The 18,165-nt window shown below is 32.3% G+C and overlaps 1 protein-coding gene across 1 annotated transcript in view; it reads left to right on the top strand.

Annotated features, from left to right (window-relative positions):
* Nucleotides 1–18,165, top strand: part of LOC145268089 (zinc finger MYND domain-containing protein 15-like) — a 72,998-nt gene that overhangs the window by 19,284 nt on the left and 35,549 nt on the right. Inside the window, exons 5-6 of the mRNA XM_080123350.1 lie at nt 9,142–9,311; nt 12,261–12,383. Of these exons, the coding sequence (XP_079979476.1) occupies nt 9,142–9,311; nt 12,261–12,383 (293 nt within the window). The remainder of the gene's footprint in view (nt 1–9,141; nt 9,312–12,260; nt 12,384–18,165) is intronic.

Below are 18,165 nucleotides of genomic sequence, written 5' to 3'. Positions count from 1 at the left end.
GTTTTTAATATAATGCTTAAAACTATGAAATAAATTTTTAAACCTTATCAAAAGGCATTTTCCCCCCGAAAACATTCTGCATAAAATCTTTCATAAAAATACTATCAAATTTAGATATAGTTGTACTGATAATTTAGGAAAAATAATTAAAAAAACATAACAAAATATTAAATGGTATAAATAGAAATACACCTCTTTCCAGCGTGCTGTATACTGATACTCTATGGCTGACTGGGATAGCTTCCGTACATTCATATCTGATCTACCTCTCCATTCCATGTTTAAAAAGATGTGTCCTCTATAGTATCAGACCTGACCGAATGGTTAATTGTAGGTATAGACCGATTCATACCATCTAAAAAATTCCAACGAAAACCTAACAACCAGCCATGGTTTTTCCCTGAATATGCTGCTGCCATCGCGCACAGAAATCACCTTTTCCATAGCTACCAACGTAATAGATGTACTGAAACTAAAGACTGAGACTGACACTAATAAAAAATGCAAGAGAGCTATATGCTCAGTCCGTTAAATTCAAAGTAACTGAGCAGCAGCTTGGTTCCCACCAGTTTTGGCAAATAGCAAATAGGATCCTGAACAGAAGCGTGCGTTCTATCCCAACCATTATCAATGGACCAGAGATCATCTCTTCAGCATCAGACAAGCCCAAACTATTTGCCAAGAACTTTGCAGCTAATTCTGCCCTATGTGACAAAGGCCATCAACTACCCGTATTTCCTCCTATAACACACAACACACTAAGTAACATACAAATATCTGCGTGAGGTCGCCAAGCTAATCAAGAACCTTGATTCCAGTAAAGCAACTGGCCCTGACGGTATTCCAATTATAGTGTTAAAAAAGCTTCAACCAGAACTTGCTCCCATACTTACAAAACTGTTTAAGCATTGCCTTAAGGAGAAGTGCTTTCCAACAACCTGGAAAACCTCATCAGCATGCCCTGTATTTAAGAATTCAGGTGATAAGTCATCCCCTCTCAGTACAGACCAATAAGTCTCCTGTGTGTCATGAGTAAGTTGCTGGAATCCATATTAAATAGAGAAGTAGTCAACCACGTCAGCAGAAATAACCTTCTTAGTGACATGCAATATGGTTTATGTTCTGCAAGATCTATAGCAGATGTGCTAACGGTTATATCTCATAGGATTAGCGAAATTTCTAGGGCAATTGCTCTTGACATATCAAAAGCCTTTGATAAGGTATGGCATAAAGGCCTACTTCACAAGATTTCCAGCTACGGTATAACTGGAAATGTTTTCTCAATCATTAAATCATTTCTCTCTGATAGGCTCATAAGAGTAGTGGTTGATTGGCAGAAATAAGAGGCCCACAGTATTAATGCTGGAGTCCCTCAAGGGTCCATCCTAGGCCCAACTCTATTCCTGATCTACATCAATGATCTCCCAAAACACATACTTAAATCATTCGTTGACATCTATGCTGATGACATGACCATCTATGGCAACATATCAAAGGCCGTAAATGACAATGTTCTTTCTGATCTTGAGCACATGGTACAATGGGGTAAGAGGTGGCTGGTTACCTTTATTACATCTAACACCAAGCTCCTATCTTTACATCATAAACGCTCTGATCCCCATCTGGCATCAATTGAAAAGGATGGCTCTCATCTAGAGGAGGCCCCATATTTTGATAAGCTTCTGGGTTTGACCTTTACTCCTGATCTGAAATGGAACGCATACATCAAGTCTGTGGCCAAGGTCTCTGGAAAAATGGTGAGATCCTTCTACCGCTCCAGAAGATATCTCACTAATGATACAATTCTCTATCTATATAAAAGCCAAGTACATCCAAGGATGGAGTACTATTGCCACATCCGGGCAGGATCTGCTAAAAACAGCCTATCCTGCCTTGACAGAGTACAAAATAGACTTTGTGGCTTAGTGGGGGATGCCCTTTTCTCTTCACGGCAACCTCTCTCCCACAGAAGAGACGTTGCAAGCCTATCTTTGTTTTATTGTTATTTCCATGGCAGTTGCTCGTCTGAGCTCCAATCTCTGCCCCCCCACCAACCTTTTTCGAAAAACACCCGTCTAGCTGAAACTACTGTCAATAATTTTCCCCACTTTTTATCTATGCCTAAATCAAAACATAGATTCCATGAACAAAGCTTCTTTTTTAGAACTGCACGCCTATGGAACTCTCTACCACTTGCCTGTTTCCCTTTTGACTTCAATATGGATGTCTTCAAGTCCAACATAAACAAAGTCCTGATGAACTGCCCCCTTAAGTAATGACACTTTATCAAATCTACGATAATAACTATTACTACGATACTATCCCATTAATTACTGTACACACAATAACCCCTATCTCCGAATGGCTTCTGGGTCTTGATAAGTTGTGACCTCCATGTAAAAAAAAAAAAAACTAAATCATGCAATTGTAGGAAAAACTTTTAATGCCATCTTAAATGAAAACTACCTAATAACCTCAGTTGTTTACAAAGCTACCATCTCTACTAAAGAAAACCCAGATAATAAAAGATATTATAATTGGCATGGCAAGTAACACATTCAAGGAAATATATACAGGACACAAATGCTTTTTTGAAAATCCAAACTATACAGATAGAACATCACTATCTAAATACTTTAATGAATTAATTGAACAGGGATCTTTACAAATTGCAAATGGGAATATCCTTAAGAGAGCAAACACCTGTTTGTTTATAAATTCACCTTGCTACCTATGCCTTAATGAGAAACTATATATTACAATATTTAGGGAGAGAGATAAGCTCCTAAATAAAAAGCATGAAAACTCTATCAATTGTAAACACTATTAGAAACATCTCCTTAGTAACATAAATTTAATATGAAGATTCAGAAACTACTTAAATACATATATATATATATAATGTATAACCTAACATGGCGTGTGCATACTCTCAATTTTTATGCATTGTAAAACATTATGCTCCCTATAGTTGCATGACACTTATTTTTCGTCTACCTATATATTTCGCTCCATTCATGATTCACCTATACTAAGTATCTACCCCTCTATACACACTTATATAACCATAAATAAGAATATATTATATTTCATAGACTCCATATTTGTTATGTATATGTATCCTACGAATCTATTTCATATGTTATATCTGTGTATCCTGAGATATTACGAGCTGGGAAGTATGCAAAAATTCCTTGCGGAATCTAACCAACGTGGGAAGCCTGATGGAAAAATCGTTTCGTGGACATACACAAATGCTCATGCCCATTTTGCCCTTTACATAATAGACTAGCAGGGGTGCCTGGCATTGCCCAAGTGTTTTGAAGGCGTAAAAGAAAAAAAAAAGTTTTGGTAGGAAAGTAGGCTCGAATCCAAAGCTTGGACGCGAAGGTGGAAAGGAAAGGAAAAAAAAGCTGGCACCTTACTCACTGGGCCACAACGGGAGAGGAATGAAAAGCGTTTTAATTTAATAATAAAAAACTTAATTGACAGGTGTGTGAACTTAATGAGGTCAAACATCACGCCATTTGGAGAAACTTAACTTTGGCTGTAAGCCAGTCTCTGCGTTTCCCACAAGATGTTGGTCCAAATGAATAGCAATTGTCTGATATAAGGGGTTTCCCCTGCATTGATCAAACCTCATTGCTTTTCTGGACGTCTCTGTCACGAGTGCCAGGGAGCTGTGTTTTTATTTATTTGCTTCCCCACTGAGCAAATTAGGCAGGAGGCCGTTTTTAATGTGGAGATAGGGGGAAGGGGGGATCCAGCTCCCGAGAGGAGGGAAGTGGAAGCTGGATTAGAAACTGTTGGTATGAAGGGTTGCCCCTTCAGTGACCAAGGTCAGATATGTGGGGTTACCCCCACATATGGTCATTGCTAGTCATAGCTGGTCTATGCTAGTCATAGCTTTGCAGCATCTGCCGGAACAGATACTACACTTTGATCTTGTCGCCCGGGCCCCGAAGGGCGCTGTGCCAGGGAGCTGTGTTTATGCTACGGATTCAGTTTCAATTTTATACTGAAAAGCCAAACAAACACACATAAACCAAGAAATATCGCGAAAATAGCGTATAAAAGTCGCCCGAATTAAAGATACACGCAAGCTCATTTCGTAAATCGTAGATATTATAATCTAGGTACCATATAGAAGGTTTTAAGAAACAGTACCTGCTCCGAGCGCCCCCCTGAAAAAGCTTTTGCCGGACACCTACAAAAAATGCATGCACACACAAATACATACACATTTTTGCTTTTATGTTATAGTTGGCATAAATCTCTAACTCTTGAATTTTCAAATCCATGACCTAAACACAAAACTCACCCACCCACCCCCAACCCTCTAATTTATATGAAAAACCCAAGAATATTATAAATATTAAGTTAAATAATAGTTATCTATTCTCCCTATGCTTTAATCTAATATGTACCAAATAGCGAACATTATAATTAAGAAATTACTTATTTTGAAGGATGGTTTACACCGGTTATAATATATGCACGTTACTAATTCTGCTAAAGTAATATAATTTTAATCACTATTAACTAAACTAAACCCAGGTAAAACTAAAACCTTATATAACACATATAATAATGTGATAATATTGTTAATTGCTTTAATAATTTTGATAATGATAGGAATAATAAAATGTGTAAACATACGCATTTATATATTCGTATCCACGTGTGTGCGTTTGCATGTACCTCAATTAAATTTTAAAATTCTCATAAAATCTCTATAACGATCTTTGATCCTAAATTTAAATATAATCCATTAATTAATTTTATAAATTTAATATTTTTAAATTATTTACTTACAAATGGCAATCAACAATTCCCCCACTATCCAACAATCATGAGGTTATTTGCATGGCAACTGAGAAGACTAATATGCTTGTCACTCGGTTTGTCACCAATTCCACATTGGACCTGGCTAACCACTCCGTCCCTGACTTTCCTTTGCAGACAAACGCCACACTATAGGATCTGAAAATCACCCCTTCTCAGGTGTATGATATCATAAAAAACCTTGGCACCTCAAAAGCATGTGGACTCGATCTTATCTCGGTTGTGCTATTAAAAAATGCTCTGCCAAGTTTGCTCCAGTTTTCTCCAAACTTTACAACAAATGCCTTAACGAATCTTGCTTTCCTGACTGCTGGAAAACTGCTTCTGTTTTCAAGAATTCTGGCAAAAAACCTGACCCATTAAATCATCACCCCATTAGCCTCCTCTCGCTTTTTGCCAAAATATTTGAGTCCTTAATTAATCAAGCTCTAGTCCATCATCTTACAGCTACCAAACTTCTGACTGACCAACAATATGGATTTAGGCAAATCCGTTCTACAGCAGATATCCTAACTGTAATCTCTGAACATATATACCATACACTGGACAAAGCAGGGGAGGGTAGAGCGATAGCCCTAGATATATCTTAGGCTTTTGACAAGGTATGGCATGATGGTCTTCTCAGGAAAATCAGATCATATGGTATCACTGGATGAATACTTAACATAATTAAATCCTTCCTAAGTAAGGAAGAATCCAGGTTGACCTTGACGGTTGTACATCAAAACAATATGATATAAATGTGGGAGTACTTCAGGGGTCTATCCTTGGACCTTTATTATTCCTAATATTCATAAATGACCTCCCTGATAAAATTGTTTCTGAGATGGGTATATTTGCTGATGACACTACGCTGTACAACAGGGACGAGGAGAAAACAAATGAATACATATCTGAGGAAATGGCAGAAGCACTAGAGGATGACCTCCAATCTGTAGTGGAATGGAAACATACAGGGATGGTCACATTCAATGCTGCCAAGACTAAGCTTGTTTCCTTCAATAATTACGAGATACCTTCTCTACCACCAATAGTAATTGCTAAAGAAAAATTACCTGAAAGTACTTCTTTAAACTCCTTGGTCTAACGTTTACAGAGAACATGAGTTGGAACAGATACATTGAGTGCTTTGCCAAGGCTACTGCGAGGAAGGTGGCTCTCTCTACCATGCTAGAAAGCTACTTACACCTATATATATATATGTAAGGATTAATGTGAATTCATGAAAGCAAATAAATTCAGCGATTGCGTGAGTTTAATTGACTTACTGGTAAATAATTTTTTCTAATGATAGATTTTTTTAAAATTTATTTTTTCTTTTGATATATAATTTTAAATGTTTAAAAAAAACTTCCAAGACTATATATATATATATATATATATATATATATATATATATATATATATATATATATAGAGAGAGAGAGAGAGAGAGAGAGAGAGAATTTTTTTAAAAGCCAAAAACAATGCGGAGAAAAACCGGAATCATGAAAGTAAAGAATTGAAAAACAAACAAATGTAGACAGGTATGCTTGAGTAGAGGAGTGCCTAGCCATTTATTCGTCTATCATTCTTCACCTCAATGTTACATACACCGGACATACCAGCAACTTGGTTATAAATAATTATACATTGAGGTGAAGAATGATAGACGAATAAATGGCTAGGCACTCCTCTACTCAAGCATACCTGTCTACATTTGTTTGTTTTTCAATTCTTTACTTTCATGATTCCGGTCTTTCTCCGCATTGTTTTTGGCTTTTAAAAGAATTCTATATATTTCTTTACCAACAATGTTTCAAGCAAACTACTATCTACTCTTATATACACACTAGCAAAAGTACCCGTCGTTAACTGGGTTCAAAAACAGCCTATAGAAAATGGGCTCTGATTTATGAAAGTATGATAGGTTATGAAAAGGAAGGGTTGTAAAGAGATAGCTTCGAATTTGGAGGTATCAAAACCAAAGCAAAATATGATGAAAGTAAAAATAAAATAGATAAACCCCATAATTTATTATACCATACCTGTTAACACTGAAACACTTATCACAATATTCTGTGGATCTATATTAAAAAACCTTGTTAAACTTTGCGACATATTTCCATTCTATGGAGGTCAGGCGCGAACGAACACCCTATATTTTATTAAACCATATTTCTTCAAACTGAAACATAATTATCAAAGTATACTTACGCAGATAGATATGAAAAGTCTTTATTAAAGTTTGTGCCTATTTCCATTCTATGGAGGCCAGGCGCGAACGTAGACCCCACAATTTTATTATATCATCCCTATTTAAGTTAAAACATACTTATCAAAGTATTATTATGTACATCTATATCAAAAACACTTGCAAAAGTTTTTTTTTAATTTTTATTTCATACTTTGCGAACCAGGCGCATACACAGACCCCACAATTTTAATGAATCATCATTATGCCAGATCAAACATACCCATTCCTATGTCTCGATACATCTTTTATCATTATATGTGATTAGTTTTCTATAATAGTCAACCATACAGGAGCCTATTTGTGACCAGACACACACAGATGTTCAGCTTTATATTATATATATATATATTTCCTTGGATTTTACTTGTGCTAATTGAAATTCAATTAACTTTCTTGAAGTTATATATTTGGATTTTACCGTCACTGGATTATTTATCTTCCACCAAACTATCCATTCATGTGTAATCACCTTTTTCTGTACCATATTCCCTCTGCTTCACTTATTTTGTTATCAAGTAAGATTTTTGACTTACTTGTTGTTTCATCAAATACTTTTGCATGTAAAATCCGATCCTGCATTTTGCTAATTCCTACCCTCTGATGAGAAGGAAAGTATTTCTTCGAAACTCCGCGGATTAAGGACTATCCACGTATCTAGTGTTTCCTTTTCAGATTGAATATGTTTTTAACTCATTTCAAAGTGTTTTTTAACATGTTTTATTAACTGTTTGCTCGTATATATATATATATATATATATATATATATATATATATATATATATACAAGTTAGAAAAACATTTCATCCAAGGCATGAAAATTGTTAAACAAAATGTTTTTACTGTAGGCTTTAAAAATAAAGGTACAAGATTCAATTTGAAATTTATTTATCTTCAAAAATTACCTTGGATTTATTTTATGTAATGTACATTCCGTTGCACTTTTAAACAAAAAAAATCATTATAAATTTTATATCTATATCATTAATTGCTAGATGAAAGATAATGTTTTTAAATTGCAACAAAATGTACATTACATAAAATAAATCCAAGGTAATTTTTGGATTCAATTTAAATTAAATTTTTATACCTTACTTTGTAAAATTTATAAAAGTGCACTTTGAAGATAAATAAATTTCAAATTGAATCTTGTACCTTTATTTTTAAAGCCTATAGTAAAAACATTTTGTTTAACAATTTTCATGCCTTGGATGAAATGCTTTTCTAATTTGTATCTTATCTTTCTAAGATTATATTTTAAAACTTTCCTTCTCTCTATTTCAGCTTGTATTTCTCCTCACACCACAACTCATTTTTGCAACCGCCTCTTTGTATTATTACAGATCTGAATATTTTCTGTTTCAGTTTGTATTTCTCCTCACACCACAACTCATTTTTTGCAACCCCCTCTTTGTAATACAGGTCTGAATAATGAGAAAATCTGAATTTTTTTTAACAAAAACTTTAAAATAACTTTTTCAGATTAAATTTTTTTAAACTTCTTTCTGAATAGAAACTCTTTAAAATTTAATAAAGAACATATTTCATATAGGTTTCATTAACAAATATTCAGTACATAACGAGAAAAATAGAGATGAAAATTTCAATAGGACTGTATAACTGGTTACAGTCAATAGTAGTCCTTGCCAGCGAAAGTCTTTGTTATTGTTATTCTATTATTATTTAAAAAATTTTGTGTCCTGCTCTTTCGCGCGAGGACTTATATATATATATATATATATATATATATATATATATATATATAGCGGAATATCAGATCTGTTCTGTTTTCCAGTGATGGTGTATGCACACATTAACAGCTATATGAAAAGATGATGGAGTTGAGTTTATCGAACTCCATCTCAGCTCTGATGAATGAAAGAGTGACAATAAACTAAAGACTGTTGTACATTCGTGAGTGAAAATTGGTGGACAAGCCATGCATTGACTGAAGTTTATTTGCATCAAATATAGTTGGATTGTAAAAAGAATTGTGAAATCTATTAATTATTCTGTGGGTGCTTTTTCTTTTTATTATTTTTTCTGTTGTTGTTTTTTAACAGTCCTTTATGTAAAGCAGTCAGGTACTGCAGTAAAGAATGCTGTGAGGCTGATTGGAATGGTTTGTCTTTTGGAAGAATTTGTGAATCCCATCAAGTTTGGTGCCCGAAAATCATGATTTATATGGAAGCAGTAGATACATTAAGAAATCTTCCATTTTCATTTATTGAAGGTAAACAATATCTTCTGCAAATTTTTATTTATATGAAACTAAAAGTGTATTTTTTTTTAAATGGTTGGAAAGACCAGACGAGTGTGAAATGGTTTTTAATAAATATTACTATTTATTAAAAATAAAATTGAATTTTTTTTCCTTTCAAATTTTTGAATAGTAAAATATTTATCTTTAGAAAATTGGACGGTTGTTCTTTTGTTTTGATTTTTTGCTTTTCTTCGATTTTATTTTTAATAAATAGCAATATTTATTATTTTAATTATTTAGTTAGAAAGACCAGATGAGTGTGAAATTGTTTTTAATAAATATTGCTATTTATTAAAATTAAAATTGAATTGTTTTTCCTTTCAAATTTTTTAATAATAAAATATTAATTTTTCAATTTTGATAAATAACAATCTTTCTAACCATTAAATCTTAAATTATTATCGAGGGTTGTAAACAGTGAATTCCTTTTTATTACGTACACATTCGACAGATGCCAAAAAGTTGTAATCGGACATACAATCACCATTTTGACTTAACTCCAAACATCTCAAGTCATGCCAGGGATTACCACCACCATGGCATATAAGAGGAAGAAAAAGAAAAAAAAATTCAATTTATTTTTAATAAATAGCAATATTTATTAAAAACAATTTCACACTCATCAGGCCTTCTTAACCATTAAATCTTGAATTATTATTGAATGTTTCAAACAATGAATTCTTTTCTTTTAATATTCTGATGAACTATCTGTAATGAATAAAGTGTAATACCTGTTCTGATGTTTCACTATTTTGTCCTCAGTCAGTGAAGGAGAACTCGTAATAGACTGAGGCAATTTTATATTTTTGTTTCAATCTAGAGTGCCCCACATTAAAAACTGACCTCGTGTATAACTTTACCCTTGTGGGGAGACAAGTAAATAGATACTATCTATAATTAATTAGTTCCCATTGCAAGTGCAAGGTTAGAATCAAGGTATTTTTTTTTATGGGGGGAAAATCCATCTCCTCTGAAAGGAGCATTCTGGATTGGATCAAAAATTAAAATTGTGTCAGTCTAGAAGGATACTTCTTCACTGACCAAGAGCAGAAGTGTAGTATTAAACAGATACTACACTTCACTCCTAGTCAACATGGATGAAGTCTAGAACTTAGCACATTTACTGACGTTATTGGCAAGTAAGGATTAAGATGAAGACGCCACTGGGTTCCCATACGGATCCTTGCTGTTCATCCCAACACTTATATCTCTGGTATTATAGCAGCCATTTTTTTTCTCTCAATTTCACTGTCACCAGTTACTGAGGAATGCAATCCTGAAAAGATAACAAAATACTGAGGTCTTATGTACAACATGAACAGAAACTGAAATCTCAGGAAGATCTCTATATTTCTAGTAATTTTTGAAATATAGAAATCTTAGGAAGATCTCTATATTTCTAGTAATTTTTGCTGCAACTGGATTCGTGAAAATGAATTTCAAAACTACATGGCAAATATACGTGATGAACAAGTGCAAGAGAGATTCAAACAATTGCACTTAAAGGATGGTTAGAATCTTAAGAAGATCTCTCGGTTAGAATATATAAGATAGTGGGTGAATGTCTGGAATACGATAGGATGCCCCATCCCCAGCTTGACCAAACTGATAGGAAAATTGAAAAAAATATTCATTCTGATGATGAAGTCCAAGGGGGGAAAACTCTGGGATCTGCAAACCTTAAGTTATTGAGCTTAATAGTATTTTTATACAAAACAAAAAAACAAAACCAAATCTACACATAATATTCAAATATGTTTTACTCGTTGGAGTACCCATCCTAGGATGAATTCATGATACTGAGGCACAGGGGGTGGGGTTATTTAATAATTGGAAGAATTCAAATATACTTCAAAACAATCAAAAATATACTATTGTGAAAATTTGGATTATTTGGACTGCTGTTCTCACCTTGATAGTTATTTTCACAATGTTTCGATCGATGTAACCTCCGACTTTCTTTAAGTGTATCTTTTCTGACTTAGAAATTATTTTATTAAACTCTGGAATCTGCACATGAATCTTCAGCCTCCAGAAGAGTGTCACTTACAACTGAATTTTATCAAATACTTTATCCACTATACCATGAGTGTTGCAAATGTTGATAGAAAAGATTTCTGAGTTTGACAAGCTACACCTGAAGGAGATTGGAGGTTACATCAGCCAAAATGTTGTGAAAATAATTCGCAAGATGAGAACAGCAGGTGGAGTAATCGAAATAATATTTTAATTGAATTATCAATCCTCATCTCCAAAATTGAGGAACATTGTGAAAAATGTGTGAAAAATAGAGCTTTGTATGATTCGGATGCCTCTTGTCAAAGTAGATTTTTCTCATTCTATCAACATGACTGGATAGAAGTAATTATATATTATTCGTATTTATATTTACTTTTTTATTTTTTCTTATTTAGGCTTAAATTTTCATTATATTGCATCTTACACATGTTTCGTTGAATATATATATATATTGACATATTTTTACAATAATCTTGGGGGAGTCTGTGTTCATGAGATATGCTTGTATAAATTGTAAAACAAAAAAAATTTGATTATGTTTTTCTTTTTAATTAAGAAAATCAAATTTTATGACAGGCCAAGATGTTATGCTTTGATCCGCCATGTTTAATTTATAAAGAGAAGACAACACAATTCGAACTATCGAGATCAAAATCAACCTGGTAATGACTACAATTTCCTATTAAAATTGCTAAAAAATATTTTCTATATAAAAAAAACTACTTGATCAATTTACATGATTTTTGGAATGTGATAGCTTTGTTCCATGATGGCTACGTTCATCATAAAGATTTTTCTGCAATTTAGTTCTTTAAAATAAGCACCGTAAAAAATTTCATCAAATCAAACTTTAACTAAATCACAAACATTGTCTTGATTTTTAAAAACATTTCTTTCCAGAAACTTCTTCCATTGATTTCACTGTTGCCAGATATAAAGACTTCTTGATCCAACATGGCGTATATAATTTTGGAGCTTGGCGCTATGAACATTGCTCTGGAGTCAACATAATTCTAGAATTTGGTAAGAAACTATTGAAATTATTCTTTATTTTCTAAATGCAGGTGGCAGAATAATAGAAAAATAAAGTACAGTGGAACCTGTAGATACAAAATTAGTTGGTTTCAGCTTGGTTTTCATATCATGAAACTTTCATATCCTGAAAGGTGTTTTACATATAGCGGAACCTGTAGAAATTCCACAGGGAACTCATTCATATGTAATATATTGATGTTGGCAATCTTTAGATGCTCAGTGTAAATGGAGACGTTCTCAAATTATTGTAGCTTTTTTGTTAAAACTGCAAAAGTATCTATCTAAGCAAACAAGAACACCTGGCAAAGCCTGGTCATAAAGTACACTTAAATATGATATTTTAATTCTTGCAGATTTTGTATATATTATTATAGAGTTAATGTTCTCTCGATTTTTATGTATTATAAAGTTGCAATTTCAAAAGTAAAAAAAAATATCCATATGACTTGAGTGCATTAGCTTGAATCGAAACCAAAATAAAAACTTGTGAAAAAAAAATATACATATATATATATATATATATATATATATAACTACTTAATTTACTCACATAAAATTAATATACGAAAGTGTAGATTTATGCGTAATCTTTAAGTATTTACTTCAAAAGTTCTCAATACGTAGGTAGAGCTAGTTAGTAATTTATAAAATATATATGGCGATTAAGCTACACTGAATATTCGGCGTTTCATCCACTCTAGGACTCTTCAGGCTTATGCGCGAATTCTGTGGTTGTTTATCGTTTTTATATGCTCCACTTATATATGCTAGAAGAGGAGCATATAAAAACGATAAACAACCACAGAATTCGCGCATAAGCCTGAAGAGTCCTAGAGTGGATGAAACACGGAATATTCAGTGTAGCTTAATCGCCATATATATTTTATGAATTACTAACTAGCTCTACCTACGTATTGAGCACTTTTGAAGTAAATACTTAAAGATTACGCATAAATCTATACTTTCTTATATTAATTTTATGTGAGTAAATTAAGTAGTTATATATATATATATATATATAACTTGAGTTCCTTCAGCTATAATCGAAATCAAAACCAAAACTTATGAAGAATTCTTGGTAAAATTATTTATGACAAGAAATGGAAGTACATAATAATTAAACGACCCAGATGTAAACGTGATACAGAAAATAACACACGTTATCATATTAAGATATAAATTGTCTAAACCATTTTAAGCGCTATGAAAAGACTCATTAAATTTTATAATATGAATGAAACCAGAATGTAACCTAACTATTAATACCTTCACTTGCTATTTATTTTATACTTTTCTTTGATATCCAAATATAATAAAAACGACTGAGAGATATAACTTAATTTTTAATCATTACTCGTAAAGTTACGACCTCGATCAAATCTATGGACATTCAGATGCGTGGAAGGAAAAGTATTCAGAATGAAATAGATTATTTACTTTCTTACAGCTAATTTGTGATTTCTAAGAAAAATAATGACAAATTCCTTCACCTGTTACAAAAGTTTCAGAGGGTGTATGATAAAAATTAAAACAAAAAATCTTTCTTTCAATATACGTTCTTCAAATGTGGTAAGAATTGTACATTAATTTTTCAATTTTTAAAATAATTTTAATTTGGGGGGGGGGATAGAAAAAATAAATTCAAACCCAAGCAAAGAATTAATTTATTCATTGCGGACTATTATCCTCATCTTTTTTTTTTTAGTTATTGTTTCACGATATTTCAGCCAACTATTCCTCTGCCCTTTGTCAGGTGGGGTCCTGGATATGACCTTAAACTATATCCGATGGTGAGGCCCCAGCTTGCAGGCTTTGGGGGGTGTGGAGCCACCCCTTGATTGCCATTGCTCCCAAATCCATTCTGACCCGGATTGGTAGTACCTGTTAGGGTCCCAATTATGGGTTAAATAGAAACCGAGTTGAAAAAAAAATATATATATATATTCTATTAAAAAATTTTTCTTCAAAATCACTGGATTCGGCATTAAATAACCTGAAAAAGGTTGATATGCTGTAAAACAAAAACTACTAACTAATAAAAATTTGTCAGGTGGTAATTGCAATGGGATAGGAACTCTGAATCTCCTAACTGTATCAGAAATTACTGTCTTCCATAGTTGTTGTCATCTCACCACAGTTTGGCCAAGTAAGCCTCTGGCTGATTTTGGGTTGGATTGAAACCGCTATCTTCAGACAATGTTCACCTGGAACTGTAGATAATAGGCCGCATAAATAAATTAATAAATAATACTCATCTCAACAATGAATTCCAATTAATTAAATAATATGGGCAAAAAATGTTTCCCAAGTAAAAATCAATACAAATATTTCCAGAAAATTGCAAAAAAGAAATTTTAATTGAATAAAACCCGGATTTTAAAAGATTTTTTGAAGAATTAGGTGTTTCAAAAAAATAGTCTTTCTGCCATTTGTATCTTCCGAATCCTGAAAATTTTTATGTATACAGGAATAAAAAAATTTTCACATCACATTTCCGAAGCTGAAAATTTTATAAATAGAGTCTTTCATATCTAGAAGTTCCACTGTATGATATATTCGGTTTGTTGTGAGTACATACGCGATACAGATTTTTCTTTATTTTTGTTCTTTAATATAGGAGGAATTCTAGACAAGAACCATAACAAAGAAAATTTCATTTAAAACTCCAGCGTGACTGACCAAACAATGCGATTCCAAACTCTGGCTGACTAACGATTATACTCTTTTAAAATTGTGTGACAAAAATGCTATTGCAAAATTCAGCATGACAGATTGACAATGCTTAAAGGTACCCAGAATTTTTTAAGACGGTATCATTGAAAATGACAATTTTGCAGTAAAATAATCGTAAACTTATTCAAATCTAAATAATTTTTTAAGAGATCATTTTTATTAAAGTCACTTTTAATGTGATCAAATCAAAGAAAAAGTCACTTTTAGTTTGATCAAATCAAAGAAAAAATCACATTTGTGTGTTATCAAATCAAAGAAAAAGTCACTTTTAGTGTGATCAAATAAAAAAAAGGCACTTTTAATGTGATCAAATCAAAGAAAAAGTCACTTTTGTGTGTATCAAATCAAAGAAAAAGTCACTTTTAGTGTGATCAAATAAAAAAAGGCACTTTTAATGTGATCAAATCAAAGAAAAAGTCACTTTTAGTTTGATCAAATCGAAGAAAAAGTCACATTTGTGTGTTATCAAATCAAAGAAAAAGTCACTTTTAGTGTGATCAAATAAAAAAAGGGCACTTTTAATGTGATCAAATCAAAGAAAAAGTCACTTTTAGTTTGATCAAATCGAAGAAAAAGTCACATTTGTGTGTTATCAAATCAAAGAAAAAGTCACTTTTAGTGTAATCAAATAAAAAAGGCACTTTTAATGTGATCAAATCAAAGAAAAAGTCACTTTTAATGTGATCAAATCAAAGAAAAAGTCACATTTGTGTTATCAAATCAAAGAAAAAGTCACTTTTAGTGTGATCAAATAAAAAAGTCACTTTTAATGTGATCAAATCAAAGAAAAAGTCACTTTTAGTTTGATCAAATCAAAGAAAAAGTCACATTTGTGTGTTATCAAATCAAAGAAAAAGTAACTTTTAGTGTAATCAAATAAAAAAGTCACTTTTAATGTGATCAAATCAAAGAAAAAGTCACTTTTAATGTGATCAAATCAAAGAAAAAGTCACATTTGTGTGTTATCAAATCAAAAAGTCACTTTTAATGTGATCAAATCAAAGAAAAAGTCACTTTTAGTGTGATCAAATCAACGAAAAAGTTAAATTCACACTAAAATATTAAATAGTATTTTTTGCTTTGTCTGTTCGTACGAGTCGCAGATATGTCCTTGACAATCGATCAGATAGTGGCCTTGTTCTCTGTCAGGCTGGTTTTGTTCACTATCATGAGGTGCACCCTCCCAGGCATTACTTTCTCTCTGAAAAGGGGTTACTTTATTGCTAATTACTTGAGGTGCCCCATTAACCACTTAAAAATAATTTTCTTTATAAAAAATAAAACGATTTGATCAATTTACATGATTTTTTGATGTGCAATATTTTCTTTCCGTCACGGATATGTACATCATACAGACTTTTTTTTTTTTTTCTTTAAGGTTTATGGATTAGCATCTCTTTATTTTTACATGAGAAAACATTTGCAAATAAAAATGTATTTTTAAAAAGTGACATCAACTTTTAAATTATCTGAACAAGGATCTGGTCAGTCATAACAGCAATAATGTCTGCGTTTAAGTGGTTGACTATGTCCTGATTGTAGCAAGAACAAAAAAGTGTTTGTTCAAAAATTTTCTAGCTTAAACTAGGATGTTGCTTTTGCTATGTCTGCTTAAACTTTGTTTATATAATTACCTTTTTTTTCTATTATCATTATTATTACTCACTAGGAGTTTTCACACAAACCATCATCAAAGATTTCTCTTTGAGAACAACCTGTGTTGTTCCCTGGAGTCTGAGTGACAACAAGTTTCCTCCCCGCCCAGATTTCCAGTACTCTCCACCTCTTTCAATAACCTTTGCAAATTAATTTGCATTACTGCAACAGCCGTTTACCTTTGATTTCTCGTTAGCAGCGATCATTAATTTAGGTGGCAATAAGCCTCTCCAATGTCCCAGTCCTCTTTGCACTCATCCAGTGACGGTGTGAATAGTCTTTTCACTCCTTGGTCTATCTATCCTCCTTGACTCTCCATGACTATTTGGTGCGGTGCCAGTTTATGCTGACATCTTTTTTTTTGGGGGGGGGGAGTATCTTAACTTACAATTATATAGTTTTAGTTTTCTTGATTCCATGTGGTGTTTCTTTGTGTTCCACTTTTGTAGCAGTATCTATATGTTCGTGCTAGTGCCTGTAGCTCGGGTGTCTTAGTCTTCTGCATTCAAGTTTTTTCCTTAATATTTCAACTGTTTTCATTGTCATAAAACCACACACATAAAAATGTAAATCTGTCACCCCCCCCCAAAAAAAAAAATCACTACATTTATTTCCCATAGTAAATAAAAATGATTAACTGCCTTAAAATGCTAGAAAGGATTATTTTAGATTAAATTTGTATACAAAATTGATCTTTCACTCTAAATTCCAAAATAATTGGGTTTTTTTTCCTTCTTTCTATATGTTTTTGGGGGGGTGTTCATATGTAATCACCTAAAAAAAGTAAAATCTCATTTTTTTTTTTTTTGTAGGAGGGGAGTGAATTTAACCAAAGGTGTTAATCTACAATCATTTCTTGTGATTAATGTTAATTAAGTACTTAAACACTAATACTTTTGACATTATAATAAAGATTGGAAATTTAATTTTCACATGTTGAAGTTCGCTAAGTTACTATACCATTAGTTCTGTTCGAATTTTAACTTTGTAAAATTTAATAGTAAATGGTTATGTCTAATGGAATGAAATAATGTATATATATAAAATATTGTTATCCACAGACACATGTTTAATTTTTTTTTTAAACTCACACATCACCACCAACTATGAAAAGCCAATGCCGTTATCAATGCAGCCAACTTTCTAAACAAATTTATTAATCATTTTCATTTATTTGTTTATGATATCAGTAACTTTAGAGGATTCAATTCTTTTGACTGAAGGATCTTATTTATTAGCTTAAATAGAAATCGTCACTTTCTACATCATATTTGGCCACATTTATCTTTATTAAAAATTTAATTGTTGAAATCCCTTAAAACTTGATATGGTGTACTGCCTGCTATGTACTGTGGCACTGATTGAGATTAGTAGTTGTACC

Source organism: Euprymna scolopes, chromosome 4, assembly GCF_053919585.1.
Source record: "Euprymna scolopes isolate OS-2025 chromosome 4, ASM5391958v1, whole genome shotgun sequence".
Lineage (NCBI taxonomy): Eukaryota > Metazoa > Mollusca > Cephalopoda > Sepiida > Sepiolidae > Euprymna > Euprymna scolopes.
The sequence above is the reverse complement of the archived record's forward strand: the minus strand, read 5'-3'. Positions and strand labels throughout refer to the sequence as shown.